The following is a 26261-nucleotide window of genomic DNA, read 5'->3' as shown; positions in this document are numbered from 1 at the left end:
GAGATGGCTGGGCAAGTAGTTTGATCTTCGCCGCCGAAGGAATTGTGTGCCCAGAGACCTCGGTGGGCACCACGAATCCTCTAAAGTCCAGCAACCTTAAGAACCAGGTCAATACCACACTGCGGAGGTCACACTGTATGGAAGTTTGCATGGCACTGCAAACATCCATACATCAACACATTCATGTGAGAACAATGCAGCAGTTCTCACGACTAGATGAGATTTCCGACAGCCAAGTAGGTTGCGTTCGTAGCCAACAGCGAGTATAAAACTGAGAAAGAGCTATGACATGTGGTATCTTGTGGTAGCCACTGAAAATATCTGCTTTGTAAGCGCTTGTCATCGCTTTTACCTTCATTATTCTATTAAAGGAAAATACGTCTACCTAGTATTTTGAACTTTCATGAAAAAGCACCTTTTACTTCTGTCATACCTTCAAAGGTTCCGCGAAATTTGACATATATACCTTCATTCAAATGTGGGTTGCAAATTGTTGGATTCTTTGATGAGTAGCAATTCTTCCGCCTTATGACTCGTTTAGCTTATGCTGTGCTAACTGAAAGTGCTACTTGAGCGGAGATACTTTTCATCTGCAGCGCGTGCAAGTGAAATGATGACGATGACAACAAAATATCGAAGCCAAAATGAGAGATAAAAATACGTTAGTTAATATGGTCACTATTCGTTCCACAAAGTTGAAAAAGTGTTTTCCAATTATGCTCTGTTCAATAAAGCAGATTTAATTCTGCAGCATGGATAAGCATCCTCATTCGCACGTACATGGGATGGTCCACTTATTTTACAGAATACGGATCTGGAGGTCTGGGAGGCCAGTGAAAAAGCGCTGGACGGAAATGCCACACTGAAGCGCTTACAGAACTACTCACAAAGTATAGGTTTGACAAACGACAGCATTGTTTATTTATACACAGAGTAAGTAATCCGTTTATTTGGCTCTCAATGTTTCTTTTTATTTACGAGCACCAATAGTTATTGAACAGTGAGGTCTCCTATATAGTTTCTTCCGCAGTTCTTGCCTAACATAGGAAATGCTTCCTTCTAAAGTTATGCATGCAAAATCGAATGAAAACTTGATGTAGGTAAGGCTCGGAATTTCATGAGCTCTTGGAACGCGTGTAAACAAATTGAACGATTAATTAACCATTAACTGTCCGGAACCATGTCGTACATTTGCCCGCAGAAAGTGGCCAATGATGGGTTTAGGCAAAAATCAAGCGACCACCCCGACTATTTCCCTTTGCATTGGTATTTCTCGGGAGGAAGAGACAGCAACACTTATCCTAACGATGACATTTGTACTCCGGTGAAGAATTGTTGTGCCTTCTTTGACAAGCGCTGAATATAACGGCGGTCCAATGTCGAATAGTTTTCACGTAGCGTTACCAGCTACGATGAAATATCTCGAGGATGTGGGCCGATGCTTAAAACGGGAGGGTGGGGAGTGCAGTGCAACACAGCATCTGCAATCGCACGCTGTCACTTGGAGAGAATGCAAGAAACTGGGACCTCAATCCCGCGCTAAACGTCATAGAGAGCTAGCTGACTTTGACAATAAACAATTAAGAGTCTATATTTGCGTGAGCCACCATATCTAATGCTTTCTTTGTATCCAGTGTATGGCATGTACTGCATGTAATCTACCGCACAAGATGTAGTTTAAGACTATTTCATGTGGTTTTTGCTTAATATATGTGCAATCTTAAGTACGAGCTAACATCGCAGAACCTTTTTTATAAGCTAGACAGAGGCGGGGCTGGAATTAAATAACACGTTCTTAAAGCCGGCCGGCTGAATGATTTTCTTTCTGAAGATATCAGCGAGCTGTTTTTTTTAGTACGTTCATCAAAAAATGTTAATAGCATCGATTCCAGTATATAGTCTCCATCGTGGAAACAGTCTATAATAAATATTTTTACCGATTCGAAGATGCATGTTCACTTATCATTTTAGCTGCAGCGTTTTATTTGATACTAACATTGTGTACCCAGCCAATCTCGTGGACATAATATTGCTAGTGCCATATCATAGAAGCATTAATAGGACATAATCATAAACTGATGTTTTGGAACGTGGGAGAAACCTGTTAGTGTCCGCCGGGGAGAAAACGTTTTACGTTAAATTTCACTTTAGAGTAATGCACGGCTTCGGACTACGCAACAGCCAGGGCCCGGTATATCCCGGGGGCTCTGTTGGACTAGTGTTGCCTAAGCACTTTCCGACGTGTGCCCGGGCCCGCATCCAACCGAGTGCCTTTGCGATAGGGCTGCAGTCGCGCCCATAATAACGCCGGTCTGGTATTTGCAGCGTCACAAAACTGTGAACTATTAAAATGACTGCCCTAAAACAATCTTGAGTCCGAGGTGCCTGTCAGCCTAATCGTAAGTAGCGGCCTGCAGGCCACCCCACAGGGGTGATACACAATACACTCCACCCATTTATAGTGTACGTTAGCGGTCACTCCAGTCTCTGGAAGAACAGTAACAAGGGCCGCCCGCATTCACCTACACCCCACTTTCTCTCTCTTCTCGACACCGGCTAACTCTGGTCCACGCAGACCCCAGGTTAATATTACCTCAGATTTCTTGATGCAAGCTTCGGGATGAGAAACAGAATACCCGACATTTCTACGTAGAGGGCGATACGAGTAACAGTAGCCCCGTTGGACAACAAGGGGAAGCGGATCACCGAGGTTGGTAGTTGTTGACGGGCAATGTTGAAGATGACAAGACGTCACAAAATCAGAACGTAATGATGAGGAGTTAGACAAAAAATTACATTTGCGATGGCATTGAAGGGAAGAGACATCTGTTGAAATATGGAACGCTCACAGAAAAAGTTGCAGTTTCACTGGAAAGGCGAAGCCGTGACCGTGGTAGCAACTTATTAGAATCTAAACAAAGTAAAGTTTGTAGTTTTCTCAGCCATATATATTACAGTAAACATTTACCTACTAATTAAATTACCAAGCATGGCGTCACACGCCAGCAGACAAACATAAACACATCTTCTATGACACGCAACGATCGCTCGCTGTCACAACGCTGTCGGTTATCTGGCACCGGGGAGCAAACACTTCGCTCACCCGCCGCAGATTGCCTCCAAGATAAGGTTTGAGGGTTAAATGTATTAACGTGGGCCGGGTATGCGCTCAGTCGCACAGACAGACATGTGAGTCGCAGCCGGACCCGAAGAAAAGACGTGCGCTAACCTGCTAACCTCCAACCTCGCTCCCCTACCCTGGTGCAACTTCGTCACGTGAACCTCAAACATAAGAGCATCAAGCCATCATACTTCGCGGCTAACATTCGCACGCTTTCCCTCGCACCCACATTATGAAGCTGTAATCTTAGTGCACTTGTATTTTAAGTGGAACATCCCGGTGAAGTTGGCGGGGAGCAATCAGCGACAGTGTTCTTATAATTGGCAAAAAAAATGTTGGTAGGCTATTCAACTCAGTCGATGAAATTCAGTCTTCTTGAGCTAGGTGTGGGAGAGAATGAGACGGGAACCATTTGATGTGTGGGGACGTGAGGTTGTCTCCTCCCGTTTCTTGGAAGAAGATTTTGTTGACAACGTAGCTGCTTTCCTAGAGAGGAGCGCCGCCGAGAAGGTTCTGATGGCTGTTCTTAAATCCGAGTAAATGACGGAGGCTCCATTGCAGCTTCTAAGGGCCACCGCGATGGCCATTTCTTCTGCTTCGTGAGTGAAGTTGGTAACTACCGTGGCTGCATTGACGAGTGAGCCATGGGCGTCCACCACAGAGACCGCATAGGCACCTCGATTCCAATATCTGGCAGCGTCTACGAAGAGGACTTGCCTTTCGTTCCGTTTGATGTTGTCAAGGATTGCCTTCACTCTCGCTTTTCTCCGCCCTTCGTTGTGGGTCGGGAGTATGTTTCTTCGGACTGGATCAACGGTTATTGATCTCTTTGCATTTGTGCATAGTTGCGACTTCTCTGGTGGCATGAAGAGGGGCTCTATGCCTGCTTCTAGTAATATCTCGATGCCCGCCCTTGTGAGTGAGAGCCGACTAAATTGGGCGTTTTTGTTGAGCTCCTTCTTCTCCATTTGAGGAACGGGAAGCGGAATGCAGTAACATTACAAGGTAGAGGACTTTGGGACTACAGTAAATATGAGGCGGTGCGTGGAATCGGAAAGGAGTAATGGGGTTAGTGCTAACGTTTGCAAATGCAATTATGTGCTACCATTCCTATAATGACCCTCGCGCTCAACGCTGGAGGGCGTTGAGGGAAAGGCCAACAGCGGCGCTGGGGAGGAACAAAATGTCAGCGGTGGCGCGGGAGAGCGTTGATGGAAAGGGCAACGGCGGCGCTGGGGAGGAGGAGGTATACGAGGAACGTAGAACGCTCTGGAAACGGCGGTAGCACTCTGGCAGCGCACTCGCGCGCCTTGTATACGTCGCCGCGTGATCTCAGAGCTTCGTTCTACATCGCTATGAGTCCAACTAGGCTCTCGCCTTCACATTCATTGAAAGTTCTAAGCACCCGCCGTAATTTTTATTACGGCTTGATTAGGCTTTATTTTTCAGCATACGAGGCATTTTCTGGAAAGTAGGCGCCGGCCACGCCCCACTTGAGGCATCTGCAGTACAAAATTATATATGGTAGTAATATTTAAACCATGCCCGGCAATAGCCCTGTGCTGTACCCATTATTCCACAGAGGCTTGCATGATCTTCTCGTGTGCATCAACGATCTGAGACAATTGTGAAGAGCGTCGTGTAACATATAGGAACAATTTACTTAGAAAATTGAGAGCAGGTAGTGTGCGACACTTTTCATTAGGAAACAAAGGCAGGAATGAAATGGGCGAATAAATGCAAACCTTGGGCGCTATAACGTAAAATGATTCCAAACTGTTTTGATTCCAAACTCCTGACGTCAATTTTATGTAACCGCCGACGCAAGCATCGGGCGGTGACCCGCAGCGTTGCCTGAACAACCCAATCCAACACTCCCCTCATTTATAGCAGGTCACCTTTGTTCGCTTTCAAAACCAGTAACATTATGTACACTCAGCGGTTTTTTTTATCTAATTGCCTGATAAGAGGCGAGAAGCACAGTCTAGTGGAGAGGGATTCGATGGGTCTGAGCCAGCACAGTGAAAATAGATAATCGCATGAAGAGGGTGGTGCCGGCTTCTCCGATTGGTCCGCTTCGCCTTACTTAGCTTGTGGTGGCTAGTCGAAAATCGCGGCGGCATGCAATGGGAGGATAAGAATGGCGCTAAAATGGATCCTCAACAAGGAAGAGTTCGCAGAGCGATGTCGTGTGCACGCCGAAAGGGCTCGATAACGTTTTGCTGCCGCGCAAAAAGGTTTATCATGCGCAAATACATTCTCACCGGCAGGTGCGAGTAGCGAGGGCCTGAGCGATCGGCGGGCAGCCGATTCCTTTCAGAAAGGGGCAGTCTGTGGCTATCAGAAAAAAAAAAATTCAGTTTCGTTCGGTATATTAATGCATTTTTTTCGCGTACACGTCACTTTGACGTGTGAGTTTTCGCGGTTTTGTGAGGTCGCCTGACAGACAGGTGAAGTGGGTGTAGCCAGAAAACATTGGACCAATAGCAGAGGGCTAATGGTGAAAAGGCGTCGAATCAGGAATGATTATTTTTTCTTTTGTGCGGTTTAATCATGCATAATCAGTGTGTACACGTTATACCAGATGGGGAGCTATCGCGGTTTTTGTGACGTCGCGTGACACACAGGCGAAGTTGGGAGTGGCCCGAAAATGTTTTGACCAATCGTGGAGGCTGATTGCAGGAATTGGAATCAAAAAGTTTGGAATCATCTTACGTTATAGTGCCCCTTATCGCTGTAGTTGGCTTGTGTCTTTATGAATAATGTGTTGCTTCATTGCGCGTGATTATGCCCGTTTACCACACCATTTCCTGAAGGGGGCTAACGCTTTTCTGCGCTTACTGACACATAACTGCCTTTTTGTGTCGGCTAAGGTTGGAATGGAGTGGTTGTAACGGTTCTTCAGTCGAGTACATTCATACATTGTCGTGGTTCCGCCAGCACGACATTGTCATCGCATAAGCGCTCATGTGATCCTTTGGCTTGACCGTCATACATGAACATATTTCGCCATCTAGTAAAACGCTCTTGAAAACCACAAATAATGCTAGGTGGTCCGCTACCGGCAAAATGCTTCGCATAACAATAATTCTCAAAGCTCGTTGTGATGTACATTGTTTTATTCATTGATTTCTGAAACTTGTCAAGTCGACCATAAGGAACAAAACATACAACAAGGAGAAAGGGCATTGACTTTTAAGAGTTGACAAGGTCTGATCAAGTGCATTGAGGCATCCGAATAACCAATTACAAAGTACCACTTTGTGTTCTCTAAAGCTCCAATGCGATGAAAACGCGGTGACATTGCGGCCGGCTTCACATTAACCACGTGTCTAACCACGATATTCTTTCCATGCGAGGCTATTCTTTAAATGAAAGTTACCTGCGTGATCTGTATGCACGCCCATGTTACCGTGTTCGCAGGTTTATGTAAATTTAGCAGATTAGGGCAGTCGATGTGCTTTTGTAGGTTTTTTTTTCTTTGTGAATGGAGGTATAAATAGTCTATGACACGTTGGTACTGACACGTTGGGCAAGCATTATAATTCCGTTTCAAAAAGTTGAATTATTACATTCCTTGCAGGAAGACACCAGTTGACAAAGCTTACATGGGTGCAGCCATTCCAGGCGTATTTTCAAGTAAGCAAACCGAAAGGCAAATACATTGCTCAACTTATGTGGGGAGCTCTTTAAAGATTTTGATAAGAACTGTATTGAAAAGAAGAAAATGGCGGTAGATAATTACAATTCAGCACGATCTATACTGACCACTTATTTAGCAACGCAATAGCATTACGTTACCTCCTTATGCATCAAGGCAGCAATGGCTTGAGGTGACAAGCGATTTTTTATAGGTCATTTGCCTCGTGCTTTCGTACGAAGCAAATGGCAAATCACGTACTCTTGTTGCCGGTCGTTAAAAATGATGTATCATGAGTGATGTTAACAACACCTAGGAGTAGGAGTACCCAACATAGTGGATGGTGGGACGGTCACCCCAAGTAGCATGGCTGGTGGCTCTTTGCACGCGTCATGTCGATGTTGTGTGTTAAACTCTCGCTAACAGAAAGTTGTCATTCCTTCCACTTTCACTTCCGTTTAACTTTGCGGTTAACATTAGTTTCCGCACAAGTTTACACCAGTTCATATTTACGTCATCGTGTCATTAATACAAGCAGTTTTACCCATGTTTTATGCGGCTACGTTGTCTGTTAGCCATCTATAGTTGCTGTTTAATATTGAGCTGCTCAGTGCCACTGATACTTTTCAGTGATACCACTGAAAGGCACGAATCCTAAAATTAATGGAGAAATTGATCTCGCATTCAGAATTATTTTTGCGTACTTCGGCGCTAGCTCCACTTCAGCTCGGGTGCAGAAAGCAACTGTACAGAAGTCCGTACCTTCTGCATTGAAATTTAAGAAGTTTGTGTGCTAATCGCCGGTGTCTTTTATGCCGTTGTGGTGCAGCCTTTACTACGCACAGCTTGAATAGCCAGAGAAACGAAAGATATGGTTGTCGGTAAGAGTAGTCAAAAATTATCTTTGGCAACGTATATCATTCACTCACAGGTAAATACATGTATTATTCGTAATATTCACACCGTGGAATACAGACAGAAATTTAAAGCAGTGAAATCGGAAAAAATTGTGCAGAACCAACCCACATGTTGGAATATATATGCTACAAAACTTTTGTCAAGCGGAACAATAGATTTTATAAACAAAATGTAAACTGTAAAAATGTTTGCATAATCTGAAATGCGTAATCTGAAGCATAATTGCCGAATTATGTACCAAACCTTCAAAAGCAATGCCTAAATGCAAACACTAAATGACGTGGCTGTGCACTGTGAGGTGCCGACCCAGCGATCTTGACGTTGTCATCATGCATGATGACTGTGGAACAAACACCCATGATGAGAGGTGTAGGATGACAAATCTCTAAATCCAATTAGGCGTTTTGTACCATTTGGTTATATTGGCATATACACCTTTTTTGGAGGAGAAACACAGATTAGTACCTGCGAAGTAGCACATGACCGATCACTCAAGAAATGGCAGAGATAAATAAGAAAATTATTTTTAAAAATGACGGAATCTATTCCGTATGTTCCGCTTTTCAATTAAAAGGTCGCATGTTGTCAACATTATATGTACCAGTTTTATGTCGTAATGGATTCTTTTAATATGAAGGAAAGCGGTGCTGCTATTAATTGCACAAATTGTTGGTCAGAATATCGCTTTTAAGGTGGCTCTCCGAACTAAATATCCCCAAGAAATAAAAAATAGGGGCGGCTATATGCCAACAGTTATCCAATTTGTCGATTGGCAGTGTTTGTGTTAGTTATTCTTATTCATTTCGAAACAAATAATTGAGTCACTGTTTATAGGGTAAATTTACTTGTCTACCTCCAAGATAATACATCCATGCACAAGTTCTGGAGGGTGTCGATGAATTATTAAGTGCGACTGAAGCAACATTGCTCATGTGTGGTCCTTTCTTGTGTTATATACAGAGAGACCTCACGAATAAAGATATATATATATATATATATATATAACAGTGTTGTAACACTGCTTGTTACAACACTGTTACTGGGGCACAATTATCGGTGCTTCCAACTATTGGCATCCTACGTATGTAGGCTCTACATGTATATATTGCTAAGAGGTTTAGTAGCAATGAACGCAGGCGATCGGGGAGCAGTCACAAGCGTTCGGCTAAGGACAGCAACCACGAGCTCATGCCAGTGGCGATGCCGCTGAGGCGCAAGCTACTCTTCTTCATTACTATATATATATATATATATATATATATATATATATATATATATATATATATATATATTTATATATATATATCCTGGAAACACATCGGCGTACTATGTAGAGCCTACATACGTACGATGCCAATAGTTGCAAGCACCAATAATTGTGCCTGAATAACAGTGTTGTACCACGCAGTTTATTTGCATCTCACCGAGGTTCAATAAGTTTATTGTTCGACACGTGCATTTTCTTGATATGAAATTCCGGCTGACTAAGCAGGCGATATCTATAAATAAAGGTCACCCAGATACTCTGAAGTCACAATAAGATATCTTTGCAAGCTGTGCAGGTACGGGCCAAGGTGGCAACGGTAGCTGAACCAGAGATCGATAGCATAGGCATAGATGGTTATTGCCACTGGAAAGCCACAGTCTACATAAAACTTGAGCCAGACAGAGGCGGTTCGAGTCAGAATTCGGGCTTAAAGAGTCCTATTTAACAGTGTTTACAAGAACTCGCACCTGATGGGGCACCCGCCGTGGTGCCTTAGTGGCTTAGGCGTTGCGCTGCTGAGCACGAGGTAGACCACAGCATGGGCTCAGGCTTACCCGAAAGCCCGGGCCCAGCCCGGCCCATGGGCCGGCTGGGAACGGGTAGGGCCGTTTTTTCACGGGCTCGGGCCGGGCTCGGACTTCCTCGTAGTGTGCATGTAACATGCAGCGAGTTATCTTCGCGCGTCTCGACCCTGAAAAACCTGTTGCCCCGGCGCAGCTGGAAGCTAACAGTTTTGCTCCTGCGTACTTCTCTTTTCTTCTTCCGTCGTATTTTGCGCTGTTTGAACAGAATGTAAAAGTCCACAAAGACCGAAGTCAACTCAATCCGAAGGATGCCATCCTATTCCTTACCTAAATCAATGTAATTAATGCTTTCAGCGCGGTGTAAGCGCGTTCGCGACTTGCTGATTCTTCAAAGGCGAATTGGTAAAACCATAATGCTAAGATAATTCGTCACGCGACTAATACATGGCAATGCGTTCAGTCATGATTGCACGCATGTTCTGAACCGGCCGCCTAGCAGCAGCGCATTACCCTGCACCACGGAGGAACGAGAAGCTTTCTTTCTCCATTTACTCCATCCATGCGCTGCGCTCATGACCGGTCGTGGCTGCGCTTCGGCTTTATTAGTGTACTAGAATACGGTTGAGTGGGACGAGCGGCTGGGGCGGCGCATGCTTTGCAGTGAGGCGCCCTACGCGGAAAAATAATGTGGCGGCGCTACGATCGAAGTGGATTCGGCCGTATCAAGGTCGCGCCGTTCGAAACTGCTGGCGATACTGCTCGGCAGGGTCATTCGTACTACATTTCACGCCAGTATTTGCGTTCAGACCTCTCAAATGGTGTTCATATTTGCATATCACTTGTATTTATGCCTTAAGAATAAATTCCTTTCATTCTCTTCTTTACTTTTTTCATTGCCGCTCGGTGGTCTTTTTCGGTGTCGGACCGGGCAGGGCTCAGGCCTGAGGTAAAGCGGGAAACGTAGATCAGTTCCGGGCCCGGGTCTCGCTATAACACGTTTGGTCGAGCTCGGGCGGGCAGCCCAACGTAAAAACGGGCCCGGGCCGGGCTAGGGCTGAAAAAATCGGCCCATGCAGTGCTCTAGCACGAGGTAGCGAGATCGATCCCCGGTCGCGGCGGCCGCATTTCGATAGAGGCGAAATGCAAAAACGCCCGTTTGCTTGCATTGTAGTGCGCGTTAAAGTACCCCAGGTGGTCAAAATTAATCCGGAGCCCTCCGCTACGGCGCGCCTCATATTCGTAACTGGTTTTGGCACGTAAAACCCCCAGAAAGAAAAGAAGAAACACCTGACGGGTCGATGTTGTTGCGACAGCCTGCATCGAGGCCAAAGATAAGCCAGTGCGTCATGTTAATCGCTGTAAACGGAACTATCAATCCGACCCAACCGCGTTAAGATGTGCCCTTCAAATCGGTTAGGTTGGGTCAACCTATCTCCTGTATGTTGTAGGGGCGCCGCAGTCCGACTCAACACTTGTTTAACGCGAATGGCTAGCGCTTACATGGGCACGACATTCAAGTATCAGCCCGACAATTGGACTCGACCTGTTTTTGTCGATTAATGTACACGCTCTAAGAGTTCTGATGCAAACAACTCCGACGCGCGGCAAGAACGCAAGCAGAAATACCCGGCGATAGCACGCTGGCCTGCACGACACCACGCGTCACTTGTTGCTGCGGTTGCTGCTGACGCGCACCTCCAGCAGGCGCTAATGAAAAAAGTTGTTATAAAACAGATTTGTTTCAATAAAACACTTAGTCTGAGAAATAAAGCTGTTTTTATTTGTTCTACAATTTATCTTGCTGCCACTGAAAATCATTTAAAATGGCCGATGTCGCGGACACTGTGAGACGGCAATTCTTACGTTTGCAGTATGTACCCTGTTTTGTTATTTTTACATGAAAAAGGGGTGATAATATATGCTACACCACACGTTTAAGAAACATTCGTTAAACCGTCCTTTCTATAGAGAATATATAATTATTAGCGTATTGTTTTTGTATTCGTTTCGTATTGTTTATAAGCATGACGGAGCGAAATCGCACTCTGATAAAGACGATGGTTTAGAGCCTCACGTTGAGGTGTAAACAGTCACGTCTAATGCGGGCATCCGCTAAGGGCAATTCAAAGACATTTGAGCTTTGGCTTTCCGAGTAAAATACACCGATTAATTACGCTGCAGAAATTACCCATGCCAGCGTTCTTGCCTTTGTGTGTTGAATCAATTATACACTCCTCAAATGACTTGATCTCATTGTCTAATTAGGGTAAGTTGCCTTATTGCAAAAAATTGCTGCAGTAAAAACACCGACTGTGTATGGAGACAAGCGGTACCTTGTGCAGTCTGTGTTTTGTTTGCGCTATCTTTTTTTTCATCTGGCAAAGTCGATTATAGACCATCAACTGTCCGATTATTTCGTTAAACAAGATTATTTTTATTTACTCATACAATTACTACCTCGAGTCATAATAAAATGAATGCTTTTTTGGTAAAAGCACTCAAGGATAAATCAGCTAATCATTATCACATCTGAATATAAACGTAATTCTGACCCCAATTTCAAATGCGTTCTGCCTCTTATTGAACGACCAGCAGTGTGCACACACTTTTTAAAAATTGTGAGGCAAGTTTTTGAGTCTTTGAGTTTACATAAATGAGAACCTTTAAGTTTGGTGTTGCGCAATACAGAATAATGCTTTCTCTGCAGCTTTCTCCACGTTCGGGACTTTTTGCAGTAATGTCAACAGCGCAGCAATAGTAGTACAGAAACCAGGAAATTGTAGTTATTGGAAGACTGTGAAAGCGACGACACCAGTGTAAGCATACGTCCATTTCTCTTTGTATTGATAACAATTTGCTACAAGTTTAAAATCTTTGGCACTACTTTAACCTAGTCAGAATTTATAAAGAATAAATGGTGTGGGTTGACGCAAGGCCAACAGTGGCACCTGTTGAACCTGAAACACATACTTTATCAGGCACGGCCAGCAAAAGTTATAATGTGCTGGTTCTAGATAACAGGCTGAACACTAACTTTTATCTCGGCAAACCTAACTTTTCTTGGGAACAGAGTTTTATCAGACAATGACGAAGTGGCAGACAATTATCCGCACTAATAAAGTTATAAACATTCGGTAAATGAAATGAACTGTTTTATTAACAGGCCGGTTGAGCCGACATTAGTTGATCAAGTATAGATAGGAAAACATATTTTTTTTCTTTGTTTCCCAGAACAGAGGCTCTCCTACACGCGTTCTATTTTCGGTGAGAGTCCAATGCTTATATCAGCCCATTCGTCAGTACTTTCCTTCCACGTCCATAAAGCCTTGATACACACACACACACACAAACACACAAATATATATATATATATATATATATGTATATATATATATATGTGTGTGTGTGTGTGTGTGTGTGTGTGTGTGTGTGTGTGTGTGTGTGTGTGTGTGTGTGTGTGTGTGTGTGTGTGTGTGTGTGTGTGTTAGTCGAGATAGTGTCCAACCAAGCAGACAGCAGCCATAGCTAACTTGGGAAGCTAGGGGGAACATGCTAATGAAGCCTCTTTATTGTGTATTTTTGAAGCGTTATGCCAGGTTTTCGTAAGCTTCCCCCCCGCTGTCATCAGTGAACTATTCAAGGCACCATGTTTAATTTTAATTAGAATTAGGTGCTGGCTATGCCGCTAATAATAAACGTTGATCACCGTGCGTGGACTAAATGCATATTTTAACGTAAATTACGCACGTAGTGATTCGGAGTATTAGAGATATGTTTTACAAACTACGGCGAAATAATCCTGCTACCTTGGTAGCGCAGTGAATGCCACTAAGATGAAATCTAGCAAAAAGAGTGGTACCGCTATGTTAGTGCTCACGTGAATTAAAATGTGTTTGGATAATTTACTGCCTTCGTAAAAAATCCTTAATAAGTGCTCGAATGCCTTATGTATGGGCAAGGTTTCAAACGGGCTTGCCATAGCCGGATAACGTTTTCGAGTTCGTGCTTTTAATTACGGGCAACTCAAGTTCTTATTGCAACTACTCAAGCGAAATAGTTTCGCAGGGAAGGATTGTCCTTCTGCAAGGTCGTAATAGTCTGCTGTAAATTTTATTCAACGAGGCTCCAAAATAACGGGAGTGTCAGCGCATTTCGTCGCACATTTTGGGGACGCATATCTCAACGTTATTGTCATCTTCAGAATTATTTTCAATTGAACTTCCTTCTGAAATAGCCGTGCTGCAATTCAGCAATATCATATTGTGCCAAAAACAAATAATATAAACCTTAGTGTAGTTTTGGCGATTCGTCGGATATGCTTTTTGATTTCTCGTTGAAATATTGCCCACACTTTAGAATATTCCAGCTCAAAGAGTAGAAATATGCTACATACCACAAGTGACTAAAAAGGACTTAAAAAGTATCATGTAGATTCAAGTTCATACCTCCATTGCATACAAATGAAAGCAATGAAGTAATAAAATTTCCCCGAACTTATACATTTTGCTCATTTGTACGGTCCGTCGTAAATGAGGAAATGTGATCCCATTTCTCTTGCCTTCCAGATTCGGAACGAGACACTTCATACAGTTCACCGAGGATGATATTAAGACAATGAACAAGACTTTCTCGTATGAACAAATTATTTGATTTTTATTCAGCTGTAGCATCACATTGCTAAATAGTATGCGTTGGTAATGTCGACGTACTTCAGCTGACCGAAATTTAAGTTGAGAGTTTCATGACCATTTTTCGCAGCTCTAAATTTATGTTCGACAGGGGTACATACTCGAGCACAGGGTGCATACTCGGGAGGGTAACAGCGCGAAAAGATGAAAGACGAGAAAGGGAACACACAAAAGCGCTAGTGTGTGTTACCATTTTTGTCTTTCGTCTTTTCGCACTGTTCCCTTTTCGCGTACGTACCGACAAGCCCATTCCTCTACGGCGTTGGAACTAAATTTATGCGTTTGGCTACGGTTCACTTGTAGATGTAATATAGCTCTATGTTTAAATGTGTGAAAAACAATCATTCTGAATCAACTACATCATTGGTTGCACATTTGCAAAATCCTTCTCCCGTTTTTCTGGGCTGCACTGTGTCCAACCGGAGCTGAACAAACCACAATATGACTTTCGTTCTCGATGGAGAACCCCGTCCATGCTCGGCCGTCACCACCCTCTCCCACTGTAGCAAATTGTAAGAATTCTCTCCCTGGGAGGCCTTCACCCCTGCCACCACCAGCACAACCAGCGCATTAGATTGGCAAAGAAAAAAAATACACGTAATCGCTGAAAGCAGCTAGGCATGTGGATTTGTCTGCATTACCTTAATTCTATTCAGGGACACTGCACTAGCAAAATGCTCTACAAAATTTCATCTATTAGTATATGGGTTGCACTGCCAAGTGATATATGTTTCCTCTGCGCTGAGCTATCCAATGAACCTATATTGCAGTCCGCCGAACATTATGTGACCTCTGGCAGTATAGAGCTTTATTCCTGTTCTGGAAAACCTCAGAACCAGTATTCCGAGCGTTCAGTAATAGAGTGCTTTGTGCTCAGTTTCTCCTTAGATGTTTCAGAGAAGTGATAAAGAAGGCTGCGATTTTTTCATGAAACACTTTAAGTATTATGTCTCAAAATTGTGCTCTATGAAAAAAAAAAGATATGAATTACCTATTTTTGATCGCCTCCGAGACTCACCCTCTAAGTCCTCTTACAATTTTCGTTGTATAAATCTGGTATTTTTAACTTGATGTAAAAAAACAGTAAAGTGATCATTTTGCAAGAAAGAAATTAGCGCATGCTCCCCGCGTAGTGCAGCTTCACAACGGCAACCATTATTTCTAACACGAGAGTGATTTATGTCGGGGTCTACAATCAACTTCCAGTAACGGATGGGACACGTAAAAACTGCTCTGTCTTGGCAAGGATGGAGCCGCCATGAAGGAGCGGTGAAGCGAAGTACTGTATCATGACACTAACGAATGCCGACTGAAAGTGTTTGAGTAATTTGAGCGCAGGGCAGGTTACAGCGTGGTGTAGCCGTGGTGTTGGCGTTCTGCTGAGGTGATGACGCAGTTTCCACACATGGTTTGTCTTTCACGTCCGATGAGCCTACGGAGTGCAGCTTCAACATGCATCAGCAGTGCTTACACGCCGCCTATTGCCTCGCTTGCGATGGCCCTAAGAAAACTGCTGCGCTAAGCGGCGCAGAAAGGCAGCGGCGTCGACGGAAGAATCTTGCTTCGTCTGGCAAGAGACACGCGAGCGTGAAGCAGAACGCCTTCGTGTGTTCGCGGCGCACACTGCAAACTCTTCCACAAGCATTCCTGAAGCTGAGCGCGTCGCAACTCAACTGGCTACCCAAGACACTACGGAGCTGGACCAAAATTCGCTGTATTCGCCGAAGAGATTGGGCAGCACGACGCCTCTCGCCAATTGGAGAGGACGCCGCGCACCAAGCAAACCTGTGACATGGTCGCCAACCCGCAAATCGTGCGCCTTTCACTGCAGCAGACCGTGAGTTCACGAAGCTATTTACTAACAGCCCCTTGGGTATCGCTTGTACGGTTCTCGAACACCTATGGTTTACTGCAGAATTGGGCAGTGCTCCTGAAAGTGCAATGCAGCTTCTCCGGGGGATGTTTCCTGGTCGCGCGTCATTCGACAAATTTCGCTTGTGTGGCAATTGTCGAGGATCCCTGCGCAGTGGAAGGGTGCCGCTAATGGCTACTTGCAACTTAATTCTTCACGTACAATAAACATGCAACAGCTTCTGTGAAGGCACGTTTTACTTCCGTGTTCTACCGATTCAAGGAAAGAGGGATCAACCGTTCTTTTAACATTCATTTTCTAAAAAAGTCATTTTTTGCTGATGGATTTTTTGTTCGTCTTCTATCTTCATTCATTAGAGTGTACTTGTACAGGGTGACTGACTTATCGAAAACCAGTGCGGCTTCCTGTATACTCCTCTGTGATATTGATGTCCAGCTTTTAAATATTGACAACAATTAAAACGGACACCGACCATTAAAAACGGACACCGCCCTTTCATGATCGGTCTCCCTTTTAAATGTTGTCATGTATGTTCCCGACCAGACGGGTTTATGTCCAATTCTTGATTTCACTTTGATGCATTGAAGTTAGGGGATAATACTAAAGGCGGATATATCGTATCTTGCTTTTTGAGGAAAGACATTGTGTTCTAAAGAGTGGCGTCTCGAATTATCGTCATAGGTGTATGTACTATAACAGCTGCTTTACATTAGCTTTGTTGTGACTGAGCTCAAGTTCCAAGGTCAAAGTTGGAATGAGATATCGAAACTCATTGCAAGGCAGACATCGAAACTGATCTCTAATTTTAAAAATTCGTCGGCCCTTCCACTCCGTGAATATAGTTAACCAGTGAAGCTGAAACGTGCTGTCTCGGTGTATCACACTGGGTTAATCCCAAGGGTTAATTAATGTATTTCTCAATTATGCGGTTACACACACGTTTGGCTGCGACGGAGAGAACGACGTCACTAACGGTGTGCCCGCAGTCCGCCGTTGTTGCTTGGCTTTGATGCCTCAAGTTTGCTCGACGGCATGGTTAGCAGCATTCGCCCGCCAAGCAAGCAGTCGCGAATGCCGTGCTTCTTATCCATCCGCGCAGCAACACCCCACTCGGTTGATGTTGGGTGCATCCGGCGTGGCCATCGGAGCTGTCTTACAGCAGTGCATCAACTACGAGTGGAGACCTTTGTCTTTATACTCTTGAAACTGCTTCCTCCTGCGACCCGCTACAGCGTCTTCGGCCAAGAACGAGGGTAGTATGCGCCCAAATGAGTAGAAAATAAAGACGGCGCCTGGCCATGGCACGTGAAGCCACGACTGGCTGTTGTATTCTGGCGTTGGTTCGGATCAGAGGTCTCTTTTATTGCTATAGCAATTATGTGGACACTCCAAGCGGATTTCAGCCGTCGTCGCCGCCCTCGCCGTGAGGTTCCGTGTAAAATATAAGGGTAATAAAATCGTCCCCGCGCGCTGTCTACTGTATGTGTGCGTGAAAGCACGCGAGGGACGCAAGCTTTCACGGGGAGCGGACGCACGACGACGAGCAAACGCGACGCCTTTCGTGGCGCGACAGGCCGGGGGGGGGGGGGGGGGGAGGGAGGGAGTGGAGGCGACGTTTAGCTGCGGAGCCAAATGCTTATCTTGCGACCGGGCGCAAGGGGAACTAGAATCTCGCAGGCGAAATGAGGAAAGCAGGAAGGCAGCACGGGGGGAAGGGAGTGCGGAATCTGCTCTCCGAGCAACTTGTACTTTGCACAGCGGCGGCCGGTCGTGCGCATCGTATATTGAAAGCGATCTGCAACACGGCTCCTACACTTGCATGCGCTGTGCTTTCGACTGCTCAGTTTCCGTTGAAGCGACAAAACCCACGAACCTTCGCCCACTGCTGCTGGCGCGCTCGCTCACGCCAGCGTTATGACAGCGGTTGTGCGCGGTCATCGAGTGTGATCTTTTTACGTTTGCTTGTGCGCGCTTACACCATGCTTTTTAATTCAGTTAGTAAGCGAATGTGTCGAAGTTTATCATCATCAGCCTATTTATGTCCACTGCAGGACGAAGGCCTCTTCCTTCGATCTCCAATTACCCCTGTCTTGCGCTAGCTGACTCCAACTTGTGCCTGCAAGTTTCGTCACTTCATCACCCCACCTAGTTTTCTGCCGTCCTCGACTGCGCTTTCCTTCTCTATGTATTCATTCTGTAACTCTAATTGTCCACCGGTTATCCATCCTACGCATTACATGGCCTGCCCAGCTCCATTTTTTTCTCTCAACGTCAATTAGAATGTCAGCTATCCACGTTTGCTCTCTGATCTACACCGTTCTCTTCCTGTCTCTTAACGTTAGGCCTAACATTTTTCGTTCTATTGCTCTTTGTGCGATCCTTAACTTGTTCTCGAGCTTCTTTGTTAAACCTCCAAGTTTCTGCCCCATATGTTAGCACCGGTAGAATGCAACGTTACACTTTTCCTTTCAACGACAGTCGTAAGCTCCCAGTCAGGATATGGTAATGCCTGCCGTATACGCTGCAACCTGATTTTATTGTACTGTAAATTTCTTTCTCATATTCAGGGTCCCCTGTGAGTAATTGACCCAGATAAACGGTACTCCTTTACAGACTCTAAAGGCTGACTGGCGATCCTGAATTATTGTTTCCTTGCCAGGCTATTGAACATTATGTTTGTCTTCTACACATTAATCTTCAACCCCACTCTTACACTTTCTCGGATAGAGGAGTACTGACACAAAAAATTTCGATCTTGTTTTTTCTGCGGTAATAAGTAGCTAATGACCCAGTAATCACGGCGCAAAACCTCGTTTGCTTGAGAGCGCGACAATTAATTATTTGGAGTCATGTTTGCAGTGACCAGTCCAAGTTTCGGTTTCAGAGAGCAACGAGATGGGAAAAGAGGAATTGTAAACACAGTGGGCACTTGATTGCACAAAACTGTGACTTGCGCAAGCCCGAATCGCTCGCTGGCACGCGAGCTTCGTGTTGCTAGTTCGTCTGCTACGCTTCGTTTTCGCCGTGCAGCTGCGACTATTTCCTCCATGCGGGAGTCGCCACCGTATTAGACGTGGCCAACCACTTTTGATTCGATCCACTACAAAGCAGCGACTCGGAAAGTGCAGCCAGCGACAGCTATATTAAAAATGTCACAGTTTCGCCCGAAACGCGAAGCATCAATTGCGATAGCGAATAATTAGAGAGCTATAAGGAGTAGGGATAGTACGTTTATCGGCTGCATAAACTTGACACATTCTCTTACTAACTGAATTAACAAGCGTGGTGTCCGCGCGCACAAGCAAACATGAATAGACTCGATGACCGCCGACAACCACTGTCAAAACGGGGCGTGGGGAAGCGCGGCACCCGCAGTGAGCGACGGTTCTTGCGGTCTATCGCTTACACGGAAACAGCAGCGTACGCACAGCGCATACAAAGGTCAGAGCCGTGTGGATCTTTCAAGGTACGGTGCACGCGACAACACCGACAGCCGGTACAGGCGCAAAGTACAAGAACGCATTTGTTGGCACACTAGAAGCCGCCCCCCTCCCTCCCGCGCCACCTTCCCGCTTTGCGCGTGGGAGATTGCGTCGCCAGAGACCCTTGCGTCCGGTTGCAAGATACGCAATTGGGGCCGCAGCACCGCGTCGCCCTCCCTCCCATACCCCCACAACCTTCCGCGCGACGGACGTCGCGTTTTGTCTCCGCTGTGCGTTCGCTCTCCGTGAAGGCACGCGTCCTCCGCGCGCTTTCAGTCGCACATACTGCGCGAGGCGACGATTTTATCACCCTTGAACTTTATACGGAGCCTCACGGCGACGGCGGCGGCAGAAATCTGGTTCAAGTCTCCATATAATTGCTATCGCAATAATATGTGTATGCTCACGGCTACAAGTAGTACATGTTCGTCGAGGGTGCTTTGAGAATGAAGCATACTCTGGAGCAGGACACAAGGCGGGGTAAAAGTCGGCACAGCATCCGGCTTGGGGCTACGTAGTCTTGGTGGTAGATCATCGGACTGCTCTAAGCTCAGCGCGCCTCGAAATGAAGCGAACAAATCTGGCTGCTCTTAAACAGGTCCATTCTAAGCCTCCACTAGCACGCACGAACTCAGACCACTTCTGCCGCTTATCGACGCCGACGGTAGCGAATGAGCATGCCAGGCGAGATCGCTGGGAAACGGTATAGGCCCACCTCGCTGGCCCTTTGATCCGGGGCCGACGGCGCTTGCGATCCGTCCGCAGCTTGTAATAAAACACCTATATTCTTAAACACAATTACCGTCTGCACATTTATGACGCTCATAATTGACAGTACAATTAGTTTTGCCGAAGCCGTTGGTAGCGATGAGAAAACATGTTAGCAATGCGAGCCGCTTCGTAGAAACGATTGCTGCAGTGCCTGCGCTGACCGCTTACGAGCCAAAATCACGCCAACGATTTACTTATCGCACAACTTGCACACTTTCGAGGTCAATTTACTCTAAGAGTTATCTCGTGTCAGAAACAAATAAGGCCGATGTTTGCGCGGCCGTCAGCGGCGAAGGAGGCCAGCGTCTCGATCAGAAAGAAAAAAAGTCAGAGGCCTGTGCGGCACACGCAGCACACTCACAGCGTAAGCTGGTGGAGCGGCTCAAGAGTAGCTCCAATTTCAACACCACGCACAACAAGGTCTTCGCGGCAATGTCTCTTCGCCTCGTTTTGACGAGAACGATCTGAACTGTCCGCCCGGCGTCGACGGCGAGCTGCGGCTTCTAATGCTCTCTACACAACAGTCTGCTGAGCCCGATGATGCCTGGTCGTAGCCGCGCACGTAGCTCTACGATTCGCTTCTGCAGCAGCGGTTCGTACCTTCCGAGGAGACGCGATAATGTGTACCGAAGAGATTTCCAGAATACGTCTCGTCTGAATCGCATCTCGTGGTCGGTGCCTGCGCACGCTGCATTTGCAGGTACCTTAACTAGATGGCACCACCATACTGGCGGAAGCTGGGGATCACGTTTTTCTTTTTTTTTTTTTGATTGCGCGCCTCGTCTGAATCGCATCTCGTCGTCTGCGCCTGCGCACGCTGTGTTTGCAGGCGCCTTACCTAGATGGCGACACCATACTAGCGGAGGCTCGGGTCGTCTGCGCCTGTGCGCGTGCCTAGGCAGCACTTATTGCGCATTTTTCTCTTGCCCGATAGCAAGCGCTTGCGTGCTTCAGTGGTAGAGTATCTGGCTCCCACGCAGCGGGTGCGGGTTCGGTCCCGGCGGGAACCGGGTACTTATTTAGCAATTCCAGCGATAGCGGTTAGGGTCCCCAACGGCGGCGGCGGCGGACACCATCGCGAACCAAAACGTCTATTGGAATAATCCCATAACAGCTTACGCTGTAAAAAGCACGGGGATGATCGCAGCGACGAGAAAGTTGGTCGCCGGCCCCGCCCCGACCGCAGCGCAAACTCGTGACGTAGCGTTTTCTCGATTGTTTGCAATCCATCCTTGATGTCAATGTCGCGAGGTGCTGTGCTTTGCGGCTGGCTGCGCGCACGTACTTTAAGATTGATTTTAAATATGTTCTAAGCTATATTCGCCGCTGATATATTGTAGACGATGTGTGTGTGTCCAACTAAATCGATCTCGCAAGTTGTCTCGATTTCAAATTTTTGTGTCAGTACCCTTTAGGGGCCTCAATCATTTGCTGAAATTCGTCCCCGCTATTGCTGAATAGGACAATGCCATCTGCAAACCGAAGGTTGCTGAGGTATTCGCCGTTGATCTTCACTCCTAAGCCTTCCCAGTCTAAGAACTTGAATACTTCTTCTAAGCCTGCAGTGAATACCATCGGAGAGATTGTGTCGCCTTGCTTGACCCCTTTCTTGATCGATACATTTCTACTTTTCTTGTGGAGAACCAAAGTTGCTGTGCAATCCTTGTAGATATTCGCCAAGATATTCATGTATGCTTACTGTACTCCTTGATAACGCAATGCCTGTACGACTACTGGTATCTCTACTGAATCAAATGTTTTTCATAATCTATGAAAGTCATGTAGAGAGATTTATTGTACTCCGCAGATTTCTCTATTACCTGATTTATGACATGGATATGATCCATCGTAGAATATCCCTTTCTGAAGCCCGCCTGTTCTCTTGGTTGGCTGAAGTCAAGTGTTGCCCTGATTCTATTGGAATTTATCTTGGTGAATATATTGTACAACACTGAAAGCAATGCTAATGGGTTTATAATTCTTCAATTCTTTAACGTCTCCCTTCTTATGCATAAGTATAATGTTGGCGTTCTTCCAGCTTTCTGGTGCACTTGAAGTCATGAGGCATTGCGTATAAAGGGCCGCAAGTTTTTCAAGCATGATATCTCCTCCAACTTTAAATAAATCGACTGTTATTCCATCTTCTCTAGCTGCTTGTCCCCTTGTAATGTCTTTCAAAGCCCTTCTAACTTCATGGCTAGTTATAGAAGGAGCCTCTGTATCCTGTTGATCACTACTTAGATTGAAAGTAGCTTGGCTTCTCAGGGCACTGTACAGGTCAGCATAGAATTCTTCCGCTGCTTTTACTATGTCATCGAAATTGCTTATGTTATTACCCTGCTTATCTTTGAGTGCATACGTTTTGCCTTGTCCTATGCCAAGTTTTCTTCTCACTGATTTCATGCGGCGTTCATATTTTACTACTTCCTCAATCTTTTCCACGGTATGCTTTCAGATATCCCTTACTTTCTTCTTATTTAACAGTTTCGACAGTTCAGCGAATTCTATCTGATCTCTCGAGTTTGACACTTTCACGTTTTGCCGTTTCTATATTAGGTCCTTTGTTACATGGGAGAGCTAACCGGCTTGTTGCCTTGGTGCCTTACCTCCCACTCAATTGCTGCTTCTGAGATCAGCCTAGTTACGATTTCATTCAATACCTCTGTGGTATTTTTCTATTATTGTTCTTCATCTTCCTGTCCGAGTTTATACAGCTGATCAAATTACTATCCTTACTCTGTATAGCTCTTTACTAATTTGCTATTGCAATTGATGCTTCGCCTTTCGGGTGAAACTGCGACATTTTTTCCTTCGCTTCTGTGGCGTAAGCCTACAAGATAATGCGTTCTATGTCTGCGTCTTGCCTGTTTTTAAATATCTCTGACGCTTTGGCCAGTTAGGGCATATATGTGGGTGCAAAGGGACAAGCCTCTTAGTATTCTCGAATATTTTGCGACATCCCGCTTCGGGCTAGTAAACTAGCACGACCCAATGGACCATAATAATAATGTTTTTCCATCCACCTATCCATCCATCCATCCATCGCATCCTTTAAGATTGGTCGCTCAGATTTGCTTTTGTGTTGATCAAGGAATGTTTCGGTCGTTTCAAAACGTGAGCTACCATGAAAAATACGTGCGTATACTGCAAGAAGCCACGCCTAATTTACGGCAGGTTCATGGAGAACGACGATAATACATTTGTTTAGATATTCATGTCTCAATATTGAGAGCAATATCGCAAAAAAAAACTGGGCAAAAGAACCGAGCCTTGCTGTCAATAAGAAATGAAGAGTACCGAAAATTGACAAGACCATTGACTTTTTTGTGAATGGCAAAAATGGATTAAGAATGTAAAAGTACTGAAACTTCGGCGAGTTGGCAGCTATTCATCTTGAAACTGCAGCGCGCACACAAGAAACAAGGACACAAGGCAAAGGTAACAGACAGGCGCTGACACACAACTCAGTTTATTTTTGAAGGGAAGTTACACCCACATATCTGACAAGATGTCTTTGTTAGTTTTATTTTTATTCCGCATGCTCTTGCACATGCTCACTTTAGTCAGATTGGGTATATATATATGTGTGTAACTTCCCTTCAAAAAATAAACTAAGTTGCGAGTCGGAGCCTGTCTGTTACCTTTGCCTTGTGTCCTCGTTTCTTGTGTGCGCGCTGATGTTTCAAGATGGATTAAAAATGGCTACTCGTATGGCGTGAACCATATGGCTTCGCTCCAAAAGAACCGACAGCTTAGTCTATATGATAACAACCGGAAATTTCTGCTTGACATATCGTGCCATACTATCGCTTTTGATGGTTAGGTCGGTAGGATTATGGAAAGGATGCTCCGACCCTCCGAGACTATAAAATTTGCCAGGATTCCATGGCTGGTTGACCACGCAACAGCTTGCTCTCGGGAAACGTATCTTTAGCGCTTTTTCTGCACTTACAAGAAGCTTATAATGAAAGCATCCATGGACATGTTTCTGATGCGTGAGAGCCTGTCGATTTTGGTGGCCACGTTTTTCGAACTTGGACGAAGCATTATTTGAAAAACTTTTCTCGTTTCACTGAGCATTACGCTTGACGTGGTGTTCCACGAGTTGGAGCGTTTTGTACTAATCTTTTGGTCATCGGTCTTTTTGGTTTAATCAAATCACGGTTATAAATGCTGAGCATCTCAATTTATTACAAAGATATTTGCATCTAGGCATCATGCGTGGCACGTTTTCTGTTGAGTTTCGATGCATTTATTACAAGTCTTCAAAATATTGCTAGTCAGTAGTCAGTACGCGCAAATTAATGTATTGCGTTAAAAGTTGAGAGATTGCTTATGCCAACATTCAAAAGACAAGATACCAGCCCTCAGATAAAAGCAAGATCAGAACAATTGAAGTACAAATGCAACCTGAATTGCCATTGTGGTCAGCCTAGAACCAAGTACCATGTGCCACTGACTGCCAACGCCGTAGCGGTCCGCACAGGATTTCGCTGTCAGTGTTGCATGTAGAAGGGGTTTCGCTGGAAATCATATGCATTCTGCCGGCTGGTCGTACGAGTACATGACGAATACTTCATTAACTTCAATTGAAGTTCATACACATTTTCAACTAAAAATAAATTCTGCGATTACACGGGCCAAAATCATGATCTGATTATGAGGCACTTCGTAGTCGATGTCTTCTTAATAATTTTAGCCACCTAGGGTTCCGCCCACGATGTCAACGGAGCCTTCGGCTCCCCCTGGCCACAGTTTCTCAGCGCCAAATAAACTTCTTGTCACCTTCAACTAGGGTTGCTTATCACGTACCTAAATCAAAGTACAGGACTGTTCCTGCATTTCAGCTCCATCAATATGTAGCCACACGGCCGCGATTCTACACGTGGCTTTAAGCTCAGCAGATCAGTACCATAGCCAGTGGGCTACCACAGCCGGAATATAATTTGTCATCCTTAAATATTGCTGTATAACAGTTGTACATATTTGGAAGCCGAATCTATCCTTCCGCCTGTACTAATTAGGAATAAGTATTTTGTATTGCCAGTGCTAAAGTAAAGTACACAAATAGGAATTTCCAGATAGTGTATAATAAGTTGCTATTCGGTTTCAGTAAATTCGTGCAACAACGACTCAACACAGCTGTAATCCCTCCAGTATATCGCTCGCGCACTAGCAGGATTTTAAGGAGTCATTCTTACAGCTGTGGTGTTTCAAGGAATCCAAGGGTTGCTGTTTACCGTGGCTGCCGCAGTTCCAATAATATGTGTTCCTTGCTTACGTTGCAGACGCTGTCATGTCAACAAGAAAATGAGCAAGGATTCAGAAGGAAAGTAACAAGAGCCTGAATAATGGGTATGAACGTTACCGATATTCTAACGATATTTCGTGAGTTCCGCCCATGGAATTAGGTTTCATAAATAAATGCACTACAAAAGATTTTAAGCTTCTTTGTCACTGACTTACAGTTCAATAGATCATGCCGGAAAGCAGATTTCGCACATCCTTGAAAACATATTATCCATTTTAAAAATTGCCAGCGCACTTATGCTGCAGTAATGTGTACTGTTTGTATATGTCTGGGCTCATAAACTGTTTCTATTGGAGGAAACATTGTACTTTTGCGCTAAAAGTGTACGTGAGCACCTATCGCCGCGGTCTCGTTCGCGCAGCCGTGTTTGGTGACGTGCTGACGGTTTTATAGCATGCCTCATCCTGCCTCCGCGGCGTTTGATTGCCATGCCGCCGCATGAAGTCAGTTAAGTGCTGCAACCCGCTAATTCAATGAAAGTTGCCACACTTGCTGACTGAACGACGCAAAGCTTTGGCGAAACCTCTAGAGCACATGTAAATGATGCTTATAATTAATTATCTGAGCTCATTACGCCTTGTCCAAGTGATTCGAGCACCCCCATACATTTGGCGTACTTCAAGGCAAGAATTCCAACACGTCGAACTGTATACTTTGCATCCCTGA

At 45.1% G+C, this 26261-nt stretch overlaps 1 protein-coding gene across 1 annotated transcript in view; it reads left to right on the top strand.

Moving 5' to 3' along the window:
- Window positions 1-25717, top strand: part of LOC119464864 (uncharacterized) — a 57332-nt gene extending 31615 nt beyond the window's left edge. The window contains exons 4-8 of the mRNA XM_037725757.2: window positions 806-933; window positions 6705-6760; window positions 12178-12286; window positions 14036-14101; window positions 25573-25717. Coding sequence (XP_037581685.1) covers window positions 806-933; window positions 6705-6760; window positions 12178-12286; window positions 14036-14101; window positions 25573-25621 — 408 coding nt within the window. The 3' untranslated portion in view covers window positions 25622-25717. The remainder of the gene's footprint in view (window positions 1-805; window positions 934-6704; window positions 6761-12177; window positions 12287-14035; window positions 14102-25572) is intronic.
- Window positions 25718-26261: the final 544 nt, after the last annotated feature.

The sequence above is a fragment of the Dermacentor silvarum genome, chromosome 9, assembly GCF_013339745.2.
Source record: "Dermacentor silvarum isolate Dsil-2018 chromosome 9, BIME_Dsil_1.4, whole genome shotgun sequence".
Lineage (NCBI taxonomy): Eukaryota > Metazoa > Arthropoda > Arachnida > Ixodida > Ixodidae > Dermacentor > Dermacentor silvarum.
This window is presented reverse-complemented; position numbering and strand designations above follow the sequence as displayed.